The following is a 25,704-nucleotide window of genomic DNA, read 5'->3' on the forward strand; positions in this document are numbered from 1 at the left end:
TGTATGTTTCTCTAACTGTGTATTCATTTTTAACCCAGTTACTTCTCTTTCAATTACCAGGCCTGTCCCTTCTGGTCTCCTTGGAGTTCGTGGGGAGGCTGCGGTATGACGTGTGGAAGCGCCAGCCAATCACGACGTCGCGTGTGCGTGAACCTCATCACAGGCGTGCAGAGCTGCGCTGGCGAAAGCACCGAAACCTCAGACTGCAATCTGCCGGTATGACGTCATGGCTTTGCGATCGCTCCTAAGACTTGCATTTTCGTTTAGGTCTAGCCATTTTAATTTCAGTCGCACAGATATAAGGTTGCCAATACCACACTATTTTTTTATCTTTATTTATCTCAAAACTTGCATTTACCAAAAAACAAACTGGTTTATTATGTGACTAAAACGTCGCATTTTTTATGTTTTTGACCTGAAAAAAATTGTTGCCAGAAACTATTAGGCACCGTTACAAGCTTAAAAAGTTCACAAACTAATGCTTTATCTATACTCACAGGTGTGTCCAACATGGACCCCCTGGGGAAGCTGGAGCGATTGCAGTGCCGATTGTGGCCAGGGAGTGGTCAGACGCTTCAGGGCGTGCCAAAACGACGATGCAGAAGTCGGTCTATGCCCTGGAAGAAACGAGGATACCGCCTATTGCAATGTTCAGGTAAAATATAGCGATCACATCGTGAACGAAAATTATATAACAAAGCAAGCTGAGTTGCTCATAGGAATAAACCACAGTTGAAAGTCATCGAAAAACAAGGTATACCAAACCTATGGTTCGCGGGTCTTACTCGGTCCTCAAAACCCTTCGAATTGACCCGCTCATGAAATAAAAAAAATAATTTTGCAACTTGATTTTTTTTTTATCTATAGTTAAGAAGTTCAAGCTGATTAAAATTCGTTTTTGCTAATCACCCGACATTTCGATAACAATTAACATAATAATAATAGTGAAGTGGTTTGAGGATGTCTAAAGTTTATTGGGATTATTGTTTGGTCCCTAAGACTCCTTATATCTGATTCCTCTCAAAAGGTCACTATATCGACCCAATACTTGCAATACTGCTTAATTTGGCTGTTCAATTTAATAGCACTCAAAAAGGGCAGCACGGCCAGACTCGACTGGCTAGCAAGTTAACGCAAAACCACTAAAGAGAGAGTAAGAGGAGAGAGAGAAGGTGCGGACTATTACTGCGTAGCGAGGAATGGAAAAAGACAGAACGGCTACGTTTACGTCACGGCGATATTACTGATATAATTAGTTAGATAACGTCACTACAACCTTTTCTTCCCTTTAAAAACAAATAAGAAGTATTGAATAGGTGTGATTGTCCTCAAAACAAATGTGGCTGTTGGTTAATTAAAAAAAAGTTCGACCGTAGTGAGTAAAAATTAGGAAAAACTGCACTACTCCAACATTTACTTGCATAAATCATTTGTTATTTCACAACATTTTTCCTACTAACTTAGTTAGATTAAAAATAATTTATGACGTCACAAAGTACCATTGTTGTTTATTCAGCAAAACTGACCATACTGCTGCTGTTTACCTATATATCTAATTGTGCAGAACAACGTAGGTTAATTTAAGGTTGAACTGCTTATCAGGGAACGCTGTAAATGTGTGTTGTTCCAAAGGCGGTTAATGTATTTTTTGATGTCAATCAAGAATATCACCGAGAAATTCAGCTCATCTCTTTGATATCAAGTTAGAGAAAAAAATAGCAAGAATTCGATATTTCAAAACGATTTGGCTCTTCACTGTTTACTACTTATTCCGTGACATCTTAACACAGAAAGTTTCAGCTATTGAGAGAAAACTAGTTCAAATTAACATCACAAAAAATGAAGATAGCCTGTCCCCAAGCAGAATTTACACTTGAAACTTGTTCAGGTATATTTTACAAAAATTCTGTTTAAGTCGGTTTCATGTTCTGTTAAAACATAAAGAATAAAACAGGAAATTCAAACAATATAACGGAAAAATGTTCATTTTTTTAGACTGAGCTTGCATCAATATTAAAATTTGGTTTAACAATTCAGGTTTTTAAATTAATATTACATTTTTGTAAAACTTGTTTGCCGACCTTTGAACATGTTAAATAATAATTGTGACACCGAATTAATCTATAGTGGTGCCACGTACGGCAACTTAACGGCAATTTTGCAGTCTAGCTGATTTGCTTACTGCATATCGGATTAATTAAGGCAATATAATGCCTCTGTAGACTGTAACCGTGGCCAAACAGTTAACTATACCCATGTTCAGCCCACAGCCACTGTCCAACAAGAGCAGATTTAACCTTAGGTCACTCAAGCTTTCACAAACCTTGCTCATTTATAATTGTTACGAAACAAACAAGAGCAATGCCTATTGTCACAGATAAAACTAATGCTCATGTTTTTTTGTCAGGACTGTCCCAATTGGTCGGATTGGAGTGAATACAGAGAATGCTCTCTTTCCTGCGGAGGTGGGAGTCAGATTAGGACAAGGATCTGTCTGCCACTTGGATCCGATTGTTCAGCCTATGGACCAAATGAAGAGACTCTTAAGTGTAACGAACATGTAGGTCCCTCTTGCAATTTTCCAAGTCGTTATGTCTTTTTTTTAATTAATTTCAATGGAACACTAAGTCGGTTAATTGTAAACAATGATGAATAAATGTTGTTCTACGGACTTGAAAAAGCGAAATTATAGTTAATTAGTTTGAGTATACTTGTCATGGTGCAAGAATATACCTGTTTTGATTTTTAAACAATAGATAATTTAAAAATTAGGTCGATATATAAGTACGCTTGTCCGTTACAAATATAGTTCAGAAAGGAATTACGTCCTTCTGTTTAAGCCTACAAAATACGCAGCAACCTATATTTATATATATATCGAAGGCAACAACCAATAGAGTATGCCAACCAGTTCTAACGCTCATACGATACGTGTTACTCTCCCGAGTCAACCATTTAAGGCTTAGGCAAACATAAAAAAGGATGTTTTAACACTTTTTTGTTTTCTGTTTTTCAGAAATGCCCGACCTGGTCGCGATGGACTCCATGGGACGACTGCTCAGTGACGTGTGGCATAGGGGAGAGGTCGCGCATGCGCATGTGCCTCAACGAGTACGGTGACGGCGGTTGCGATGGCGACGTCCTACAGTCGGAAGAATGCAACAACGGCGTAAGTTTTGTTTGTCTGTAAATCGACTAGTTGTTTTTGTATTTGGAATTTAGTTGTAAACATGTATGTGACACCAAGTTTACAAAAAAATTGGCGTCTGAAAACTGGTGTATCCTTTAAAGTTGGGTATTTGGGCGTTGGCCGTTTAAAAATGTTTATTAAAGAAGAGTCTTAAGAGTATTTCGTAGCAGATTTGATTTAAAAAGGCGTGCTTTTGTTTCCGTGACTTTTCACAAAAACAAACAACTGGTTTATTGTATGAATAAATCATATTTTTAAAACATGGCGGCCCGCGTTTAATGACCACTTGACTAACCCCCAAATGGTAGTTAAATAGCGAAACGTGACCTGGGCGTAGACGAATTGGTCTTAAGACTCGCCAAATCGTAAACATAATGCGATTCAGGTCCCGAAATCAAACCGTAATAAAGTGTCCAACCTATATATATAAACTGTTTAAAATTATGTTATTATCCCCTGACATGTGCGTTTGAATGCATTGATACTAGAAAACTACGGCGATTAATTTCGTGTTTTGTTACAAATGAATATGAATAGAAAATAGTAAACTTCCTCGCGCTTAGTGCATCGCATGTCCATAAATAGTCCAACAAAGTCCCAACAACGTTGGACCCTCTTAACAACAATAAGAAACGAATGTGCAACAACAAAGATTACTTTGGTACACTATGCACAGATCTGCAATGTAGCTTGATAATGAATTGCAAAGCCAAAAAGGTCGAGTAGATCGACATCATCTTGATTAAGACGTTTCGATACGAACTTGCATCATCTTAAGTTAATGTCTTAATCAAGACGATGTCGATCTACTCGACATTTTTTACTTTGCAATTCATTATAAAGTTTACTTTCCATTAAACTCGATTAAACCACCTATGCGAGACCTTAACATATCCGATCACTCGCAGGATTGCCCGTTCTTCGACAACTGGACACCGTGGAGTGACTGCAGTGCAACATGTGGCGGCGGAGTTCGCTTACAAACCAGGAGCTGCACCAACGGCTATCCTGGAAGTCCCGGCTGCCTCGGAGACATACTCAATGACGACGATTGTAACATGCAGGTTCGCGGCGCTTGTGCGATGTTAAACTGTGTTCCCGGATATTTGGATGAATTTTGCAGCCTTTTAAACCGATTTGAAGTTAAATTTGACTTTTTTTCAGTTTACCCAAATTGGTTAGAATTACTGAATTCAGAATTCGCAAGCAGCATTTTAAAACTAAAATACAGTAGAATGAACCACGAAAGCAATTGCAGACTCACCGAATCCGTCGATCAATGATGCATCTTTTTATTGAACAGTAGAAAAAAGTTAGAATTATCGGCACATTCCACTCAATTCGTCTGAATAGACCATGGACCATGGTTCCAGACCATGGTTCTCTTTCTAAACCACACCAGAAACGTACACAAAAATATATTTACGTTTACTCATTAGTACCATTTGGTTGTAATTCTGACACGAAAGATTTTTCTCTCCTTGAAATTTAATTTACCATGGCATTAAATTAGCCCTCAGTTTACTGCACGACTTTGACGTAAAAATCACTTTCGCTGCTTAACTAATTTCAGCATAAAACAACTAAGTGTGGACAACTGAAGCTAAAACATAAGGCAGAAAACACAGAGTCGAAAGTTGCCGTGTAATCAATGGCTAATTCCATTTTCGTTGCAGCCGTGTCCGGTCTGGACGCCGTGGGGCGAGTGGTCGGACTGCAGCAGAACTTGCGGATACGACTCCCGAAGGTCGCGGGTTCGAACCTGCAACAACGGATCACCCGGCCAAGTTGGCTGCATCGGTGCGGACCGCGCTTCGGAATCTTGCGGCCTTGGCGTGAGTTTATATTCATTTTGGTTTGCAGCTAAGACAAAACGCGGTTTAGAATCGTACCTGACGACCAGCAGTGCATTCACACTTGACATTACACTTAAGCAACCCATTTTAAGTTTAACGCTTGGTCACTGTATTAAAACTGAAGTCATTGGTTTCTTCAACGACGAATTACCTTTCAAAAGCGTTTTCACTATACAATTGCAACCGTAATTGACTTTGGAAGCATAAAACAGGAAACAGGAAATGGTGAATTTTCAGCAATACATAAAAAAGCTTCACATTTCGTCTTCAATAAATTCCACATTACGTTTCAGCTTTGTCCCTTCTGGGCGGCCTGGGCGTCGTGGGGCAGCTGCACGAAAACTTGCGGCGGTGGAGTGATGTCCCGAACCCGAGTGTGCATCAATAACAGGAACGGTTTCGACGATTGTGGCCTCGACAGCTCAATGGTGGTCGGATGCAACTTGCAGGTACGTGTTTTTTGTTCCTTGTATATATGTTTTTCAATGGTTTGTTATGCCTCGAGAGAGTTGCAAGTCAGTGCATTCTGGGCGCATTTACGGTTGCGACACAACGATATAAACTTTAAAAGCATAATTATTTACCCAGCTGGTGCATTTTTGGTTGGCAGTTTTTTGCAAAGATTTATATGTAGTTTATCTAACCATTGTGTAGCAAGAAAATTTTTTCTCAGCATCAAGTATAGTACGTAGAATAAAAAAGAAAAGTTCATGCAGTTGATTCAATTAGAAAACGAATACTAACTCAATAAAACTTTATACTTTATTTAGGACGTTCAAACTTGATGTTAGCAGTCGGTATTAATTGTTCTCGTTCGCATTTTAATTAGAACTGTCCGAGCTGGAGCCCATGGGGCGACTTCGACGAGTGTAGCAACGATTGCGGCATCGGACTGCGTTCCCGAAACCGAACATGCGTCGACGGATACCCCAACGACGACGGATGTATCGGACCTGAATCGGACACGGAGATATGCACGGGAACGGTAGGTGTTTTTGTTTACTATACGAGATGTGTAATCAGCGGTTGCCGGTGTGCTGTCAGGAGTAGTAAGTTTTGGTTACAACCCAGAACTTCAATTAGGGGATTTCTGGCTTGCCAAATGTACAACCTTGACCTTCACTGAATAAAAAGCTAGAAAGCGATCGTAAATTTAGCGAAATATTTTAAAGTTTTTTTGTGAACATACGATGAATGACTTAATCTACCAGAATTTTTGGGCTTCTTAAATTAACTTATTTTAAAATCGTAAATACAAGTGTTATATGTGCTCTTTTTTCGATAAAAGATTAATTTTAAGAAAAAAAGGCCCCAAAGCGTTTCAGCTCAAACAAACGTTGTACAAAAATCACGTTTTTCGTGCTCAATTTTTTTTTAGACTTTGCATTACTTTTGTTGCGTTACGCGTTATTTATATATATATATATATACATATTGTTATGAAACACGTAAATATATAACCAAGCTCCGGCCTTCTATAACCTTAATCACAAGTTTAATAAAATTCGTCTTAGCCTGTGTTCGAATTTTTGTCAGACCTTGCATTGCTTTTGTTGTAGGATTGCGTAACGTGGACTCAGTGGGCTTCCTGGAGCAGCTGCTCGGTGTCTTGCGGCATCGGCCTGCGTTCCCATTCGAGAATATGCCTCAGGAACGGCTTGCCCTCGGTCGGCTGCCGGGGCTACAGACAAGTTGAGGAGACCTGTTACGGCCAGGTGAGCCTGAAAAATTGATATGCATCGGCCTACAGCAAGCCAGCGGTTTATTACTTATCGTATCTTAAAACTTAAAAAAGGTTAATCTGGTAAAAACAAAAATTTAGTAATAATTTGCCTTGAAACGCCCAATATCGTGAATATTATTAAAGGCCATTAATGCTCTTAGCTTTAAAAGATTGCATTAGACATTGCTTCCCTTCTCCATATCTTTATTTTTTTGCAATTATTATGTTAAATTTGCCAAATTACCATTCGAGTTGTTAACTACGATCTGAAATAACTCCCAGATTAAGAACCCGGAAAGCGTTCCGATATGTTAAGTAGGATATCATTATTCCACAAAACAACAACAATAAAAACGCGAGACACAATTGTAATATCTTATTTTTAAGCGTGTAGAAAAAGCCTTGGGGGCAACGGTCTTTCAAAATAATAGTATGAGTGTAAATAAATGTTATATATATGTTAGGCACAAATGACAAAAAATGTAGTTATACAATTATAGTTGTATAAGACATTCGATCATTCGGTGTATCTTGAATGTAATAAGTTTTTCGACGAAGTTTTGTTGCACATGTGACAAGAAACTTGATCTACGAGTATAAAGGGTTTGTACACAAAGAACGTTGTAACCTGAAAAAGCAAGTTGACACGTATGCGTACGATTTAGGCTTGTCCGACTTGGTCGATGTGGAGTTACTGGACCAGTTGCTCGGAATCATGCGCGGGAGGCATTCGCAATCGAAACCGAATCTGTGTCAATGACAACGCGGAGGAAACCTTGTGCGAAGGGCCGAGGGCCGAAGCGGAAACCTGCAATCTAAATGTAAGTATTTGCTTCTCAACTCTTTTCGCGACGGCCCAAGCATTAAGCGTGTTTAGAACAGTGGCGCATTGGCGACCCTGTTTTCTTCACTGAACTATTTTAAGCGAACAAAACATAACACGTTAGCATTCATGAGCCGAATTTAATTACTGTAAGTATTTTTCCCCATTTTTTTAATATTGAAGAAATGTAGCTCAGAACCAATCTCAATAAATCTAACCATATAAAACTGTACTACAGTTGGAGACCCAACTTATTTAAATGGCGTCACTCAACTTCGGGTTGCGGCCCATGGGTTTTGAGAAACACTGATATATATCATGCAGTTAATTAAATTTGAAGGAGCTTGGAAATAAGCCACGCAGTTTGTGTTTACCATATAAGCAGTCGTTTATTTGCTTTTAGTTTGTTTCTCACATTATATATTTTTGTTGTTCCGGTTTAAAATTGCTTTGTTAATTCAATCTAAGGGAAAATAGTGCTTTGTTCGTTTTTCCATTGCCATTGGATACTGTATCGTTTCCCCAATTGCTTTAAAAAAACATGAAGCAATATGTAAAACTTATAAAAATTCATTTATTATGTGAAAAAATAATCAAAAACGCGCAAACAGCATTAGAATTTTAATGTCTAATCGTTTGTCTTTTTATCGGCAATGTGTTTTCACAGTGTGTTGAATTTCGTTCTCTCTCAAACTTTATCATTTTTGTTCCTCCAGGAATGTCCGTTTTGGAGCACGTGGACGGAGACGGTGTCCTGCACTGCATCCTGTGGAGGTGGAATTCGCGTGTCGGTCAGGACTTGCGTTGGATCAACGGATGGACGCGGTTGCCGAGGTCCAACCAGGAGGGAGACCTTCTGCAACGGAAACGTAGGATTTAAGGGGAAAAAATCTATGTTTTATAATGTGAAATGAGTGGACGTGAAATTGAAGTCATTTGATTGTTGACTAATAGATTGTTATAGTATCAAGCTTGGTTTAATATTAAGCTTTTCGAAACTCTATGCCAATTTAGTAATTGATTTTACCATCTTATCTTAAGACTTTGATTAACTTTTTAATATTTCTCTCTTTTATTTGAATTATAATATGGTTAAATGCGACTTTCTTTTAAAAAGTGAATGCATTTTGATCGCTCAACCGACAAACTTTATATTTTTCCATTATTATAAAAAAAATCATACTCAACTCCGGCCTTCCATAACAGTTATCACTCGTTTAATAAAATAAGACTTGTAAGCAATGCCCATATGATTAACATTGATGATTTGCGATATAAGTTCCACTTTTGAGCATTTAACTTTTCTTGCCTTTTACTCTCAATGTCACCTGAATAACGCTTTATTTCGCCTTGACAGTCGTGCCCGACCTGGTCGTTCTGGGGCCAGTGGTCGAGCTGCTCACAGTCTTGCGGATTCGGCATACGAACACACACGCGTACCTGTATGTACGGAGATGTGGGCACCGAAGGATGTGTCGGTTTAGTCTCCAATTCATCAGCGTGCTTTACAAGGGTAAGTCACCTCGTTGGTCTTTTCCAAGTGAAAGGCGCATTCGATCCTTTGGACGAGGATTTTTTTTTCGCTTGAACACTGTATACTGTAGTTTATTGATCATTATGGGAATGGATTACTTTCGGTTTATATTATATATGTATAAAATTGAAATTTAAATATAAATTTATTTTTATTTAACATGTCTAAAACCAAAGTAAACATACGTTCAATTATTTTCTGTGCCCCCAATATAAAAATAGCAATGTGCATATACACATTTTATTTATGTTTTACATGTTTAAACAATTATTTTTAGTACAACCCCATATTAAAACCCAATTTATTTGTCAAATAATTATGCGCATATGAATGGTAGGACTTTTACAAATACTGCTTTTAGCTAATCGATTTGAGATTAATCACAGAAGGTAGATTAAATTACTGGTCAAGTGTTGAACTAGTTAAAACAATACAAAGCGAGCTTTACATTACCAGTGGCCACTTTTGAGTGTCAGGTTTATCATCATGTTTCGCCTTTAAAACAAAACCTGAGCATTTTTGATCGTTGAGTATAACTGCCCAATTTCAAGTCGTTGTCCGTCAACCACCGCGCAATCTGGACAGCACAAATGTACAATTCCTTGACTCCTTGTTTTGCGCAGGATTGTCCGAGCTGGGCGACTTGGGGTGATTGGAGCAGCTGTTCGCGAACTTGCGGCGGTGGAAGCCAGAACCGCGTCCGCTATTGCCAGAACGGCGACCGCGGCATGAATGGATGTCTCGGAGACTTTGTGCAGAGCGTCGTCTGCGCCTCGCAGGTTTGTTATTTAGTGGTGATAGTGTTTAGACAAATGTGTTATAAACTATATAAATGTTTTGTGGTGTCTTTAAATATACGTTTATCTAAAAAATAAAAAAATTGGTTTGTATTTAACGTTTTTATCATTTTAATATAAAATAGCTTGAATTGTCATCAGGTTATACGGTTTGGGTATTTTATTAGTCCGTTTAGATGTTTACTCCCAATCCTAAGATACCACCTTGAACCACCCTTTAAACATCTAAGCTAATACTACAATTTGTTCTTTTACAAGAAATTCATCAAGAAATTATATGGATACTCTAATAAACTCGCAATTTATGCACATATAGTCAGGAAATAAATCTTTACATTGCACAATGATCTTTACATTTGCACAAGCACATGTATACTGAATTTCGCTAGCTTTTTTCGTTATAGTAAGCAAGCGATTTATTTCAACGCTTTGTACGTAAATTGTCGATCTTTTGACTACGCTTTGCGTTGATTTTATTTTCCATAGTCGATCTATTTATTTTTCTTGCTACATCGCAAAGCAGCGATAAAATAACGACCGCTTATACTTGCTGTTGCCGTTTTCGCAGTCTTGTCCGTACTGGAACAACTGGAGCGTGTGGAGCGAATGTTCAAGGACTTGCGGCGGCGGGGAAAGGTCCCACGTGAGAACTTGCAACAACGGCGAGCCCGGGGACGCCGGGTGCAGGGGAAGCACCTTCCAGCAGGACCGCTGCAGCGTTGAGGTGAGTTGAAGTGAAGTTGACAATGCAAAACGTTAGTCACCTCGTTTTTATTTTCGGAAAGCTGTCGGTTATTTTTTGTATTAAAATTAAGATGGTGTAAGTAGAGTTGAAAAGTGGAATGGTGTTGTTCGCATCGTGCTGACACTTGCTGTCTGTTGTGAGAAATTTACTAATTTCGGCAGATACAACTTCGCTATATGATAGCCATGTCGCTACGTCATTACTAAACTCTAAGTGTGGAAAAAAGCATCCAAACCATTTACAGCAAGGTGTTTCCGCCTTCCAATGTTAAGATTAAAAGCCAAATACGAAGTTTTTGTTCTTTATGATAACTGTTTTGGGGAGACCAAGAGCATTTGGGAGATCTAGAGCAAATGTGTAGAAAGTTGTCTGACCTTATTAAGATTTTATAGGTTTCATTCAATTCCTTGTTATTCGGTCAAAATTAGCAATGTCTTGTTGCAATTACGTTTGTGACTGAGCCAATTTAGCTATTTCGTATTTTATTTGTCTCTGATTGCCGATCATTAATAAGGCCATCCTTTTCTACAGGACTGTCCTATGTTCTCGGACTGGGGCGAGTGGTCGTCGTGTACGGCTACGTGCGGTGTTGGCGTCCGTTCTCACGTGCGTACTTGCTTGTACGGAGTGTTCGGACAGGAAGGCTGCGACGGAGGCGAACTGATCGAACGCAACGAATGCTTTGCTGGCGTAAGTTCCGAATATTAGAAAGCTATACAATAGGGAAACTGTACACATTAACTAAAGACGATACAAGCTCGTATCGCAACGTCTTAATAATCAAGATGATGGCGATCTACTCGACCTTTTTGGCTTTACAATTTATTATCAAACTTTATACAATAGGGTTGTTAAAAAAACACTTTTTTTGTCGAATTTCAGCGGGGAACCCCTGGAATTGTTAGGTTGCGTCTAAGTCTAAAAAAAAAGTTAAAAATTTTTCAAGTGGAGAATAATTTTTTTCATTCGAAAAATGTAACCTCAATTAAATTGATGTAGATCGTTAAAACTGAACTAAACGTGCCCAGATTTGGTTTGTGGGATTTTGAGACGTAGCCTAAAAATTTCACGGGGTACATACTAAAATTCGAAAAAATGCGTATTTTGGACAATCCTACTATACATTCACTGAACTCGCATCAAAAATGACGTACAAAAATTGGAAACTAAAAATAATTTTTAAGTTTTAAGTAAGATACTGATGATGCTTTCATAGAAGTAGATATATTTATATTCTTAGCAAACTAACTTTCTATTTCTAAGATATAACTTCATGACTTTGTGCAAATATATAGAATTGTTTATTTTCGCCATTCACAATTAGGCTTCAAAATAAAATAATTCAAGTCAATTTAATGACCATGTTCGTTAGAAGATGTTAGAAATTATATTTGTTTATATAGATTTATGTTAAAGGTAATTGCAACGTAATTAAACGATGTAAATGCTTACTAGTTCGGCCAATCGTTTTCTCAAAATTCCCAGAATTTTTATTTAGAAATTACAATATTTACATCAAATTATGTAAAAGTTGATTGCAACCTGTTTAAAAGACGTAAAAGCAAAACTATTCGGCCATCAATTTTCCGAAAATTCCCAGAAACGCCTGGAATTACATATCAAGTTCAGCCATTGTTTTATTTAAGTGCTTAGACATTTCGGTCTAAACTCAACTTACTTACAATTAATTCTGCTAAAATTGATTTGCGATTTTTTTAAAGCGACTTTAAGTCATTTCATCCATGCGTCATTCTACTAAAAAATACCCAACGTCCAACAACTTGGTTTTACAGTCTTGTCCTTCCTGGTCGTCATGGAACTCGTGGGGAGATTGCAGCTTGTCGTGTGGAGGCGGAATCCAATCCCACTCCCGCGTTTGTCTCATAGATGGCGCCGAGGCAGGGGGGTGTCCCGGAACATCGGTCGCTTACCAGACCTGCAACTCGCCGGTAAGTTGATAGTGGCGTAAGGGTACTCCGTATAAATTTTGTGCAGTTTAGCTTTTCTTGTAACCATGTCTTTTTATTAAATTATTTTTACTTTATAACACAACTTATGACACAACAGCGTTTTTAAAAACAAGATTTTTCGGTGTAAGTTTGGTATAAGTTTTCGACCCTAATTTTGATCATGTTCTATTTTTGGTGGGCTTTCGTGGGTTTAACTATTCATCGCATCAAGTTGTTGGTACTTATGAAGTGCGTGTTGCTTTTTAATGTTTATTTGATTTGAATACGCTTAACTATGTCTTTTCTGACTTCGGCATTGTATCTGCTTCTTATGGATTGTGTCTGTTCAATAAATCGAACGGCTACTACTGGATTTCATTTAATTATTTCTTAAGATGACAACTACCGCCAAAGCACTGTTTTGTTAAACCGGTTCAGTACACCCCATGGGGTACGCGGACTAGTTTTAGGAGGTACATGAAGTCCTATTTGAGTTTAAAAAGTGGAACAAATCTTATAAAATAAATAGCTTAAAAAATACACTTCGGCACTTTTTTAAACAACAAATTCAGTTTTACATTTTTTTTCTAATTTATCGATAATATCAAAAGACACAAAATCCAACTTTGCTTCAAAAAATCTAACGCTCCTCTCTTTGGTGACCCTCATCAGGCTTGCGTCTTCTGGAGCACGTGGAATCCGTGGAGAAGATGCAGTTTGACCTGTGGAGGTGGAAACAGACTCCGGACTCGCATGTGCTTCAACGGAGAACCGGGAGATGAGGGATGTTCGGGAGCACAGGCCGAGAACGAGTCCTGCAACGACCAGGTGGGAACCGAGAGAAACAATCGATAAGAGTTTCGAGAACGTAATCCGAGCCCTGTGTTTTTTTATTCATGGCGTGAATTAAACCTATAGCAATCGTTAAAGAAATAAAAATATTGGACAAAGGAAAGATCTGCTGAGGGGTTATTTTACCGAAGGCCCTTGTATGGCCACTTGTTTTATAAAAAGTTATATATATGGCTATGCCTTGATTTCTTTGAAGCTAACTCTTTTAAGCACTATGACATGTTATTTAGATGCTCTATTGCCGTTGATGTACGGATACGGATACCGTTTATTGACGAGTGCGTCTTTTTTCCAGGATTGTCCATCTTGGGCGGTCTGGGGTGAATGGGCAGCTTGTAGTTCCACCTGCGGAGGAGGACGTACGTTCCGGTTCCGGAAGTGCTCTAACGGAGCTTACGGATCACCCGGATGCGAGGGATCCTATCGGGAAGCTCAGGACTGCAACTTGGAGGTTCGTCCTAAATTATAAGCCTTCCTTAGATTATAGGTATCTATTTCTGCTACTCTCTTACTCCGACATTGCGTTGGCCTACGTAAATTATGTGATTTTCCAAAAGTCTTTAGTGAAATTAAAATCAAAATTTATCATGATCTTAGCTGGATCACTTTAAATTTTATTCAGTCTAAACCTTAACCCGATCTGCTTTTGTACGATTTATGTAAACGGACTTATAATGAAAGGCTAGAACACAACGACTAAAATAAACGAAAAAAGAAAAACTGCACTCAAAAAAACAAGTTTTATTCCATACCCTAAAAACAGGACTTATTCTTTTCCCAAATTGAAAAAAATGTGTAAGTCAGGTGGCACTGCTAAAAAAAGCAAAATACTGTTAAATTACGGTGTACAAAAGATTGGATATTATCATAATTTGTATTTTTTCATTGCAATGTTACGACTGACGTGTCTCAATGCTTTACTAACCTTTGTCTGTCTGTCAAACGATGATATGCTGTCCTTCGCAGTTAACAAGTGCATTGTCATGTATCGAGAGGTTCCATATCTCGCATTTTGTACCGCAATTTTATTGCGCAGTAGAAATAGTTGCTTTAAAGGGCAATGCTCGCAGTAACCAAGCGTAAGCATAGCAATGCAACGGCATAGCAACCTAGAACGGGGTCGATAAATCATTTTCCACCTGAATTGCAACAGTTATCCTGTGGTCTTGGCAGCTGTTACATTTACCATATTGTCTCCAGCCTTGCCCGACTTGGACCACCTGGAGTGAGCTGTCAGATTGCTCCGTGACTTGCGGAAGAGGAACACGTTCCCGCTCCCGATCCTGCTCCGGATCCGGATGCGGCGCGAGGTCTCTCGACACCAGCACGATCTCCTGCATCCGTGGGGTAAGGAGCTATCTCTTGGAAACCAGTCGGTTTTCCCGTAAAATTGTTCTTGTATTTGTATGATCGTTGTTTAAAGTCCTTTCTGCTCTGTAGTAGACATAATACAAAATAGAATTAAACAATTAAACATACATGTTGTGCATTGTACAGCAACATGTAGTTTAAAGCAGTGATTCTGAACTCCCACGATTAAATGCTGCTTTCAATTCACTCAAATGCAAACTGTATGACCGTAATATCCCAATTATAACTAAGGATATTTCATCTTATTGGTAGATACATTCTACAAGATCTAGTTTAGATACATTTATTGGATACAAAACCTCCTCAATGTCTACAGTTACGAGGATGCGAAAATCCTAAAAAATAGAAACATCAAATTATGCAAAAATAATTCCTTCATTCAACCCTATCTGTTCGTAAACCCTTCTAACAGTTTAAGAAAACATTGGTTTACATTTTTTTTCTAACAGTTTAAGAAACATTGGTTTACATCGTACGACTCTGGTAACAGCAAAAATGCCGCTTGTATAACTTTTAAAGAGTTGACTATATTTAAAGAAAAAAACAAACCTTTTAAATGGAAAAAATAAACAATCCAATCGCAGTTGGTTTATGTTTGCGTTTCCCTCTTTCGCAGGAGTGCGCCTACTGGACCGACTGGAGTCCGTGGGGCTCGTGCAGTCACAGCTGCGGGGACGTCGGTAGGCACACCAGACTCAGGCAGTGCATTGGTGGAAGCCCTGGAGATGTTGGATGCTCAGGATTGCCGATCGACCAAGACTCTTGCGGCGGACAGGTAAGGAATCGCATATAAAACGATACTGCTTCCAAAAGTTATAAAAAATAGAAATTGGGCATTAGCTTCTTTTTTTGAAGCATAACCCCACCATATGATTTTGTGGCATAAATAGGGTACTTTGCGCTTCGGAGTTGCTTTATTCTCACGGTTGAAAGGAAGTTTGTCATCATGTGCCAAACCTAGCGTACATCACATCTTGCTCTGTCACTAAATCTCTTATAGTTTTACCGAAGTATATATGTATTGATCAATGTGTATGGTATAACTTTACTAAGGCGAACGCAATGTGAATTCAATAATTTTCTATACCAATTTTTAAAAGGCTTTTTTAATAACTTTGGTATACACCAGCCGTTCACAGGTTTTAACTCATTGTGTATGAGTAACAACCTAACCGATACCTTTTCTCTTTTGATACCCTTGACTGTATAGCAATCAAATGTTTTGGCTATTATCGTAGTGTAAGATCGGCGTAAGCACACACACCATCGTCATGCAATGCGTTTATATCTAGCGCCGATTGGATGATCTACTTTAGGTATTAATTGGATACAAAAACCTCCTCAATGTCTCCCCCTTATCCGTTCTTTTAGATTTGTCCAAGCTGGTCAGATTGGAGCGCTTGGTCGGACTGCAACCGCGACTGCGGCGGTGGACTGATGACGCACACTCGCGAGTGCAACAACGGAAATCCGGGTCAGCAGGGATGCACCGGGCCCTACGTCGAACAGAGGTTCTGCAACGGAAACGTAAGTTAAAAAAAAATATTCCGGTATACCTTTGCACAAATATTTCCTTTCTTTTTAGTTTAGGAAAAAATGAAATTAAAGAATTTCCATTTTAGCTGCGTGTTTTGTAAAACTGTTTTCGTTTCATAAAGTTGGCGACACGCTGCACTCTTTTAAGCTATTTAAAAATATTTAAGAAAAAATATCTACCCTGTTTGAAAAAATATCATTTTAAATATCTACCCTGTTTGCAGAACGTTATTAAACCTACTATTCTGCGGTTTTATATATTCAATAATAAAACTATTTGAACACAGTACACCCCAAAAAATTGTGCTTTAAAGCCTTGTTTAATTATTATCAACAAACTTACGAGACAATATAGCTATTGGCGGTTTTGCCTTTAACTAAAACATATTAAACTGTCGTGCTGTACTGAGCCTTACCTTTTTACTTCAGGCTTGTCCTTTCTGGAGCATGTGGGGATTCTGGAGTTCTTGCTCGGCGCGATGCGACTCGGGACTCAGGTCCAGGAGGAGAACTTGCGTCAACGTTGGAGAAGGACTGAACTGCGGACTGGAAGACTCCGTTCAGTCGGGTGTCTGCAACACTGAGGTAAGATGCCGTTCTCTATTTTTTTTTTCTTCTCTTTTCGGTCGGAGACGGTTATTTTTTTATCGGTCGGGTACAGTGCATGGTGGCTTAATTATTTGCGACTTTGTCGAAAAGACGTGTGTGGAGGTTTTTCGTTTATGGAGACAACTAGTGGCTTAATTATTTGCGACTTCAGGGGGCAAAGTCTTTAGGGGGCACAAGAATAACTTAAAGTAAAGGATTTTTTTCAAAATCGTGAGCAAACAGGGAACGACTCTTAAGCAAGGGGCAATGGCTATCATTTTTTATGATTTTCGGATTAAAAAATTAGAAAAACACGGTTTTAGTGGCCAACATTACCAACCCAACATATTTATATCTTAAGCAACTGATCGTGTAATATCGCTCTCGTATAGTATTATGGATTTAAACGTTTTGCCATCGCTGTTTTGGAACATGCAATATTAATATTATATTAAATTTGACGAATGTACAATGTGAAAACAGAAGAATGCTGACAAGTTGCCAGTGACCTTTATTGCCCAAACATATTTTTAACCTCCAAAATAACTCAATCATTGAACTTTAAATGTTAATAAACAGCTCAAAAATCATCTGGACAACAATTAGGACACCTTACAGATGCGATGGTTTGAATGAGATGGCCGTTAAACTCTGTCTTATGCAAAAAAAAAATGGTACATTTAAAGAAGATATATATACTGTTACAATCGACGCACGTAATTTTATTAAAGATGCTATAGTTCACAACATGTTTGTGTCGGTTGAATTGTTATTTCGGATTTTGTTTATTCTGGGTCTTTTACTGGGTGGTCATCCTCAAGTCGGTAAACTCTCCGATTTTGGTAAGTTACTAAACTGTTTCTATAGGCAGCCAGTTCACTGTAGTTTGATTTGCAGGCCTGCCCGACCTGGACCGAGTGGTCTGTGTGGAGCGATTGCGACAAGCTGTGCGACGGTGGTCAGCGGACGAGATCTCGCACTTGCCAGAACAGCGGAGACGGATTCTTCCTCGACTGTGGCGGTCCGTCTGACGAGTCGGTTGTCTGCAACGCAAGGGTAAGTGCTTCTGAGTTCCATTTTCTTCATTAAAAATAACGGTTGTCGTGAAATTTCTAAAATTTTGAACTTGAACTTGAGATTTATCTCGAAATTTAAGGGTAAGCACTCCTTCGTTCTATTTTGTTTATTTAAAAAAATATCGGTTGTCGTGAAATTTCTAAAATATTAAACTTGAACTTGAACTTTATCTCGAAATTTAAGGGCAAGTGCTTCTGAGTTCCATTTTCTTCATTAAAATTAACGGTTGTCGTGAAATTTCTAAAATTTTGAACTTGAACTTGAGATTTATCTCGAAATTTAAGGGCAAGCGCTTCTGAGTTCCATTTTGTTTATAGAAAAAATATCGGTTGTCGTGAAATTCGTAAAATATTGAACTTGAACTTGAGCTTTATCTGGAAATTTAGGGTTAAATAGTGTTTAAACTTAATTTGGGCAAAGCGTTCGCCATTGTGCTAACTACACCCTCTAAACAAAATGATCACGAGGTTAATGAAAGGCATTATCGAAAAGCTTTTATATATATATGCATATAAATATACTATATATATATATTAAATTTAATATACAATTGCGCTATGTATTGTTTAGATACTTGAAATTGTTAATAAAAGCAAGACATATTGAACTTAAACTTTACCATAAGTTTTATAGGCTCAATAACATGTGGTTATTAGAAATAACATTATACCCCATATTGTACTAACTGACCAACAGGACTTTAATGTAAAATATTTTCCGGTTTTCTATACTTTAATCGAACGGTAATTTAGAGAGTGTCAAGATGCATTTTTGTAGCTTGTATGGCTAAGCCTGGTTAAAAAAAGAGAGACATAATTAAATTTAAACTTTTTGCAGTAACTCTTTCTGCCATAAGTTCAATTTAAAAGTTTTGATATTTGAACTTGAGCTTCAACTTGAACTTGGCGATTTTTACAGCAAAGTTCTTTAAATAGCGAGCAGGTGAAATAAACTGCAGACAATTAATCGTCACGCCACAGCACTTTCTTTCATTTTATTCCTAAATACCGAAAGGCTACCTGCAGTGGGTTAATTCGACTTTCTGCCCGCACTTGATCCCAAAGTGGCAAACAACACAACTCACGTTGTCCGTGTACTAACGCAGGCGTGTGCTTCCTGGATGAGCTGGCAGTCTTGGTCCTCGTGCAGCATCTCGTGCGGCCGAGGATCGCGATCCAGAGGCAGGGTTTGTTCCACCAGCACCGATGATGACGTATTTGGTACCTGTCCTGGTGATGACGAAATGGTGGAGGACTGCGTCGTAGGGGTAAGCGATAATTCTGTTTTGTTATTTTAGTTAGTTATTACCAATGCTCAAGACGTGATTGCTTGGGAATGATAGTGTCCACAGTGGTAAAGTTGATTGTTTGTTTTCACACTTCTTGGTGACCTATATATTTATTTAATTGGGAAACGCATATTTTGTTTTAACCTGCTATAGTTTTAGTGTTTTTTGTTCACTCAAGTTCCTAAAGTTAAGAAATACAGAACTCTTTAAAATATTTTTGCCAACTTTATTCAAACAACACATTATTTTTCGCTTTGCGCTGATATTTCGCGTCTTTTCAATTTTTTGTTTTATTATGTTTTGCTGTTTCTTTGACGGATTAAAGCTACATGGTAGCTACGTATCATTTAAACCTATAAAAATACACAACTTAAGTTTAACGTAAATTTGTTTGTGGTTCGCCCAAGTTGTTTTCCCTTCAGGGATTTATATTAGAATATTTAAGAAGCTAATATATAGTTAATGTCGTGTGGCTTTGGAGCTTTTCGCGGCAATATGTTACTTTGCGTTGTTTTGCCGTCCCATTCAATTTGTTTGTACAGCCAACAAAACTATAACTTTCTCGTCTACTACAGGAATGTGCCTTCTACACCGACTGGACCGAATGGAGCAGTTGCAGTCAGAGCTGTAATGGCGGAAGGCAAAGTAGAAAGCGGAACTGTATGTACGGCTCCGCAGAGATCGACTGCCTGGGACCCAGTGACCTGTCAAGAGAGTGCAATGTAGACGTAAGTGGGGAACTTGCTTAACAATTGATTGTTGTACTAATTTTGTGTTCTACGTTAGGACAGTTGGTCTTAACTTGTGGCTGGTTAAAATGATAATTTTCACAAAGCTATGATAGGCTATTTGAACGCCGAACAGTCACAAGTAACTATTTGAACAATCTATTATTGCTTATCCAATTATTAATTCCAGATCATAGCTTTATACTTTCTATGTTGCTTATTCAAAAATTGATTCCAAACCATCACTTTAGATTTTCTAAAAAGTGGTAACTAGTATCGATTAAGTTAGTCCTTGCATGAACACCGAAAAACACCGAAAATACTTAAGAACCACTATGCATGGTCCCAATTCAACAACATGCACGGCACGTTTATACCAGTTGTCTTGAGTTTCGAATTTTTCGGTTTGTTACCAACAAATGAACGCAAACCATTTTCAGGCCTGTCCCATATGGAGCATCTGGAGCGATTGGAGCGCGTGTAATGCTACATGCGGTGGCGGGGTTCGGTCCCACACCAGGGTTTGCATCAACGGAGATCGAAACCAGCAGGGATGCACCGGGCCTGACAGGGAGGAGGAATACTGTAACGGACAGGTACGATTTGCCTTGCGAATTGGACGCCATTTCTGTTTTCCGTTCTATGCGCAGGGCAAGAACGCGTTTTTTTACAGTTTATCTTATCTTTGACCATTCTTTTGCTGATGGCTTCTTTTCTGTTACAAATTTCTCATTTACAATACAAGTAATCAACGTCGCGTTTGTTCTCATTATTAGGAAATCATAAATAAATAGTGCTGCAAACTTATTTTATTTGTAAAATTACTAAAATAATATCACAATGGCTGTTACTCTATAACGGATATGCATATCATATATTGAAGAAACTTGTTCATAATTGTCCTATTTTGTTTGTGTTAAGGTAAATTGATATATGTACATATCTGCTTAAAAAATCAATAAGAAACTCTTAAACTATTTCCGAAATTCCACATTTATGTTTAAAAAATCGAGATAAAATATTTAACATACTCGAACAATCGTTAAAATCCTTACCATCATTCTTTCAACCGGCAGGCGTGTCCTTACTTGTCGCGCTGGAGTTCATGGGGAGCTTGCGGAGTGACTTGCGGAGGAGGATCGAGGATGCGAGCTCGCATCTGTGTCAACAGTGATCCAACCGGCGGAGGATGCTCTGGAGATCTGGCCGAGGACGAGTTCTGCAACGCACAGGTGGGAAGACAGACTTTTCGCACATCTCAACACCTAACCTAACCGACCTCACTAAGCCACAAATAAGATACGTGTGATAAATAGCGCTTCTGAAATCATGATAACCAACGGCAACACTATACGCCAGGGTTTCTTAAACTGGGGTCCATGGACGCTCCACGGTATTTCCAAGGAAAAGTGTTGTATTAAAATTGAAAAAAATGTATATTTAGATTCCATTGCGCTTTAACATTTTTCCAAAAGGAAACAGCAGATTTTTGAAGTCTATTTGCATTGTGACATATACTTACGACGTCATCTCTAAAATTTCTTGCCTATACTGGTCCACGCGAAGCGAAAATATTTTTAGGGGTGCGGAAACAAATGTTTAGCAACTCCTGCTATTCGCCTATTATACTGCTAATATTTTACCGATTGCCCCCTGAATTGATTTATCATAGTCGTCGATTAGTGAGGCACTGTCGTACAAGCAAGGCAAGGATAGAATATTGTAGCTTGAAATCAGTTTCGAATTTAAAACGAATAAAATTGACTTCGGTATGAATATCAATAGTTGTGTGTTTCATTAGGATCTGTAAAGCCACAAAAAACAACCAGGCCGCGTCACAAGGCCCCTACAAAATATTCCTTTTTTCGAAACCATAACACGTCGTAAATCTTCCTTAGAACTGCCCGCGCTACGACGAATGGGGCTCGTGGTCGGCTTGCAGCGCCTCGTGCGGATCTGACGGCGTGTCGCGTCGCACCAGAACTTGTCGCTTCGGCTTCTTCGGAATGGTCGGCTGCACAGCATCGCCTGAAGAGAGCAGGGCTTGTAACTCGCAGGTGAGTGCGGCTTTCAGTCGCCCGTTAAAGTTTCAAGAAAGGTCTCGGCGGCGTTGCCGTTTGTTTTTTTTGTTTAACGAAAATCCTATACCCGATAGGCGGATAGATTACATTTTATGGTCATAATAAACTTATTTATGAAATCGAAATGATTGGATGTATTGAGCTCTCGCAGTTTTTGCGCACGGTATTAACGTGTCCACTTGTAAAGTTGGGTTTTTGAATCAATATTTTACCAAGTCTGCAACATTTTTATCCTTTTGTGTAACAAATTATATAGAATTAAAAGGATCCTTGTAAAAATAATTTTTGCATACCATTGCTACCTTTCTCTGTTTCCTAAAGTTAAACATGCTGTTTATGTTAAAGGCCTACTACTTCCAGCGCTAATTTTGTTTGAAAGATAAAACATGTTTTCAAAAAGCAATAACTATAGCTATTTACACACAAAAAAGCCATATTCTATATCACACTTAATTTGGTATTAAATAATGTCACACGCTTGCTCGGACTGCTAGAAGCTTTTATTGACCATGAAAATCCTGTCCAGGTCTGTCCGTCATTCCGCGAATGGTCGGAGTGGTCCGACTGCAGCGTGTCATGCGGCCAGGGCGTGCGCGAAAGGTCACGAACCTGTCAGAACGGTGACGTCGGCCAGAGAGGCTGCCTCGGCATCACGACAGACACAGACGTTTGCGTCAGAGGGGTGAGAAAAAGAAACTACACTTTTCTACTTTTAGTTTTCTGTATCCGTTTGTTGAAATTATTGATGCGGTGCTTGACACTAGCTTGACCAAGTAACAGGTGTGCGGATTACCACTAATTAAAAACTTTTCCCACTGTATAAAGCCACGCTAAGATTAATGATTCGTTAAATTGTGTTCACTAAACGTTTAATCTTTTGCGAAATATCTACGATACGCTATAAACAATACAAATGAAAAGACAAGTCATTCATCCCTATAAAGGACTTAAAACAGTTGTTTTGCTTGAATAGCTTCCATAAAAAGCGTTATAATGAGAAATACTTTAAGCTATATATTCACATTCTTTAAACTAAAATAAACATTTGACGAAACCAAACTACCTAATTTGCAATAAGGTACAAGTGTGATCGTACAACGCGATTTCACAGAGCAACTTAAAACAATAAAATACATTAATTAAATACAATCCAATTGCGTTTCAGCAATGCGCCTACTGGACGTTCTGGTCGGCCTGGAGCAGCTGTAACGCAACCTGTGGTGTTGCTGGCAGATCCAGACAGAGAAACTGTATTAATGGAGCACAGGGAGACGTCGGTTGCCGGGGCGATCAATTTGAGCAGTCCTTCTGTCCGATTGAGGTAAGCTTGAACTTGTTGTGAACGGGTAGTATGTATCTGTATAAATAGGTGTTATTTGATCTTCTATACGTCCGACCAAATTTCTAGAAATCCTTCAAAGATACAGATTACAAAATAATCCACGGGAGTTTGCTGGTTAGTATAATTAATCTACCTAAATCACGAAACATAACACATTTTGCCCAATAATTTAACATAATCTACACAGTAGGTGCCAGTTCCAAGCCCAGTGCGTAAAACAGTAAGCTGGTGCTATATGACGTTGAATATTATTATTTTACCCAAACAAACCGCGTTTTCAATTCATCCTTTATTTAGCCGTGTCCCTTCTGGGCCACATGGTCAGAGTACGTCTTTTTTAATTTTGGAAATCTTTCAAAGATACAGATTGCAAAATAAACCATAGGAGTTTGGTGGTCAGTATAAGTATTATACCTTAATCAAGAAACCTTACTGTATAAACTGTACACATTTTGCCAATAAATTGAACACAATCTGCACAATAAGTACCGGTTCAAAGTAAAACGTTAAACACTAAGCTTATGCGTATTTACGTTGATTATTTTACCCAAACAAACTGTTTTTTTAACTTATTCTGTATTCAGCCATGCCCCTTCTGGACCACGTGGTCAGGCTTCAGCGCCTGCAGCGAATTGTGCGGCGGCGGGGTCAGGTCAAGGTCACGCGCATGCGTGAACGGAGGCTCTGACGGCGGCGGTTGCTACGGTCCCAGCAGCGAAGAAATTTTCTGCAACGGAAACGTAAGGAAAAAAAATCGTTTTTGCTAAGTAGAAGGTGGGCGATCCCTGACTTGTACATGCGTTTCTTAATACTTTTGTAATTTGGACTTGTAAAGTCCCTTTTTTGTCAAAACTTATTGTATAAGGATGATGTTAAATATTTCTGAAAAGAGTAATTATAGGCTTTTCGTAGAAACTCTTTGGTCTGATCCCGGTTTGCCTTTTAAGCCATATTTACACCGTTTGGTGGCGCTAGTAAGCAATTTATGCGAATTTTAAGATCCAACAAGTAAACGAGAATACCTTTATTTGGATTTTTTTTGGGGGGGAGTTGTTTCAAACTTTGCCGAAAAAAGAGTTTATATAAAGTAGCAGTTGCAAATGAATGAATAAAAATACATCGAATGGGACTCATAAAGTCAAATCATGTCTTAAAATACGCGCGTTTTTTAGCCTTGTGCCTACTGGTCAACGTGGGGATCATGGGGAGGTTGCACAGCGCGTTGCGGAGGTGGAATAAGAATCCACTCCAGGACGTGCGTGAACGGAAACGGAGCGGTCACTTGCGAAGGCGACGAGGAAGGGTCGGAGCCTTGCGCTACAACGGTAAGTGGATATGATGGATTTGATAAAGTTTTGCCCCTAGCAAGTTGGTATACGGAGATCGGTATTAATAAAAGCTACGACTTTAAAATCCCCCATAGCTGCATTGTATTGAAACCCTGTAAGCCGGGCCGTAAAAGAGTATACTGCTCTCGTGTTAACTGAATCATGTTACACACACGTGAGAAACGTTACTATAGACGGCAAACTAAATGGTTATAAAATATCTCGCTCCGGCCTTGCAATTAAGTTACAACCATAATATAAGATCATTAAACATTTGTCTAACTGTCATTTGGTTCTTCTTACGTTGCTCTGGCCAACGATATTGAAACACGTTTTTAAGGTACCGAAAGCATTGATGCTATTAAATTTACAAACTTTAAAAAATTGAAACGTTGAAAGGTATTTTCCAGGCTCGAAGGTTAAGCTTTTCTTGACCTCTAAAAAGTGTTTTTTTTTTTGAGAAATTTACGTTTCAAAGTAAAAAGAACTGCGTTGGGTCGCAGACCATAGCTGGCGTGTCTATGACACTTTGTCAAGGTATTTAAACTCCAGATTTAACGTTCGTGTTTATTTTAGTTTTCCAACTCCAAAATGTCGAATTTAGCATTGCAACAATTAGACAACTTTTGTGTTTCAGGCATGCCCGTCGTGGGCGGTCTGGCAAGACTGGGGTGCGTGCAGCGCCACATGCGGCGGAGGAACGAGTCGCCGAATGCGATCTTGCACCACGTTCGGCTCGGGACTCTTCTGCACCGGATCCAAAGACGAATACAGGGACTGCAATTCAGAGGTAAGCGGGTCTGACCTTTCTGCGATTTTAATGTGAGACACGATGTGAAATATTGTTGTTGATATAGTTTAAATAATTTATAACTTCATATACTATGACAGGGTTG

General features: G+C 38.7%; 1 protein-coding gene across 1 annotated transcript in view; it reads left to right on the top strand.

Annotated features, from left to right (window-relative positions):
• LOC146163838 (uncharacterized) overlaps positions 1-25,704 on the top strand; it is a 120,984-nt gene that overhangs the window by 30,750 nt on the left and 64,530 nt on the right. The window contains exons 50-82 of the mRNA XM_083380604.1: positions 61-216; positions 500-655; positions 2,408-2,560; positions 3,017-3,169; positions 4,099-4,254; positions 4,867-5,025; positions 5,340-5,495; positions 5,876-6,031; positions 6,606-6,761; positions 7,435-7,590; positions 8,309-8,461; positions 8,950-9,105; positions 9,750-9,905; positions 10,492-10,647; positions 11,200-11,358; positions 12,462-12,617; positions 13,290-13,445; positions 13,765-13,920; positions 14,670-14,816; positions 15,457-15,615; positions 16,212-16,367; positions 16,806-16,961; positions 17,862-18,020; positions 19,147-19,308; positions 19,905-20,057; positions 20,498-20,653; positions 21,134-21,289; positions 21,956-22,114; positions 22,665-22,820; positions 23,304-23,459; positions 24,065-24,220; positions 24,653-24,805; positions 25,446-25,598. Coding sequence (XP_083236730.1) covers positions 61-216; positions 500-655; positions 2,408-2,560; positions 3,017-3,169; positions 4,099-4,254; positions 4,867-5,025; positions 5,340-5,495; positions 5,876-6,031; positions 6,606-6,761; positions 7,435-7,590; positions 8,309-8,461; positions 8,950-9,105; positions 9,750-9,905; positions 10,492-10,647; positions 11,200-11,358; positions 12,462-12,617; positions 13,290-13,445; positions 13,765-13,920; positions 14,670-14,816; positions 15,457-15,615; positions 16,212-16,367; positions 16,806-16,961; positions 17,862-18,020; positions 19,147-19,308; positions 19,905-20,057; positions 20,498-20,653; positions 21,134-21,289; positions 21,956-22,114; positions 22,665-22,820; positions 23,304-23,459; positions 24,065-24,220; positions 24,653-24,805; positions 25,446-25,598 — 5,142 coding nt within the window. The remainder of the gene's footprint in view (positions 1-60; positions 217-499; positions 656-2,407; positions 2,561-3,016; positions 3,170-4,098; positions 4,255-4,866; positions 5,026-5,339; positions 5,496-5,875; positions 6,032-6,605; positions 6,762-7,434; positions 7,591-8,308; positions 8,462-8,949; positions 9,106-9,749; positions 9,906-10,491; positions 10,648-11,199; positions 11,359-12,461; positions 12,618-13,289; positions 13,446-13,764; positions 13,921-14,669; positions 14,817-15,456; positions 15,616-16,211; positions 16,368-16,805; positions 16,962-17,861; positions 18,021-19,146; positions 19,309-19,904; positions 20,058-20,497; positions 20,654-21,133; positions 21,290-21,955; positions 22,115-22,664; positions 22,821-23,303; positions 23,460-24,064; positions 24,221-24,652; positions 24,806-25,445; positions 25,599-25,704) is intronic.

The sequence above is a fragment of the Ascidiella aspersa genome, chromosome 2 (genome assembly GCF_963924565.1).
Source record: "Ascidiella aspersa chromosome 2, kaAscAspe10.2, whole genome shotgun sequence".
NCBI lineage: Eukaryota > Metazoa > Chordata > Ascidiacea > Phlebobranchia > Ascidiidae > Ascidiella > Ascidiella aspersa.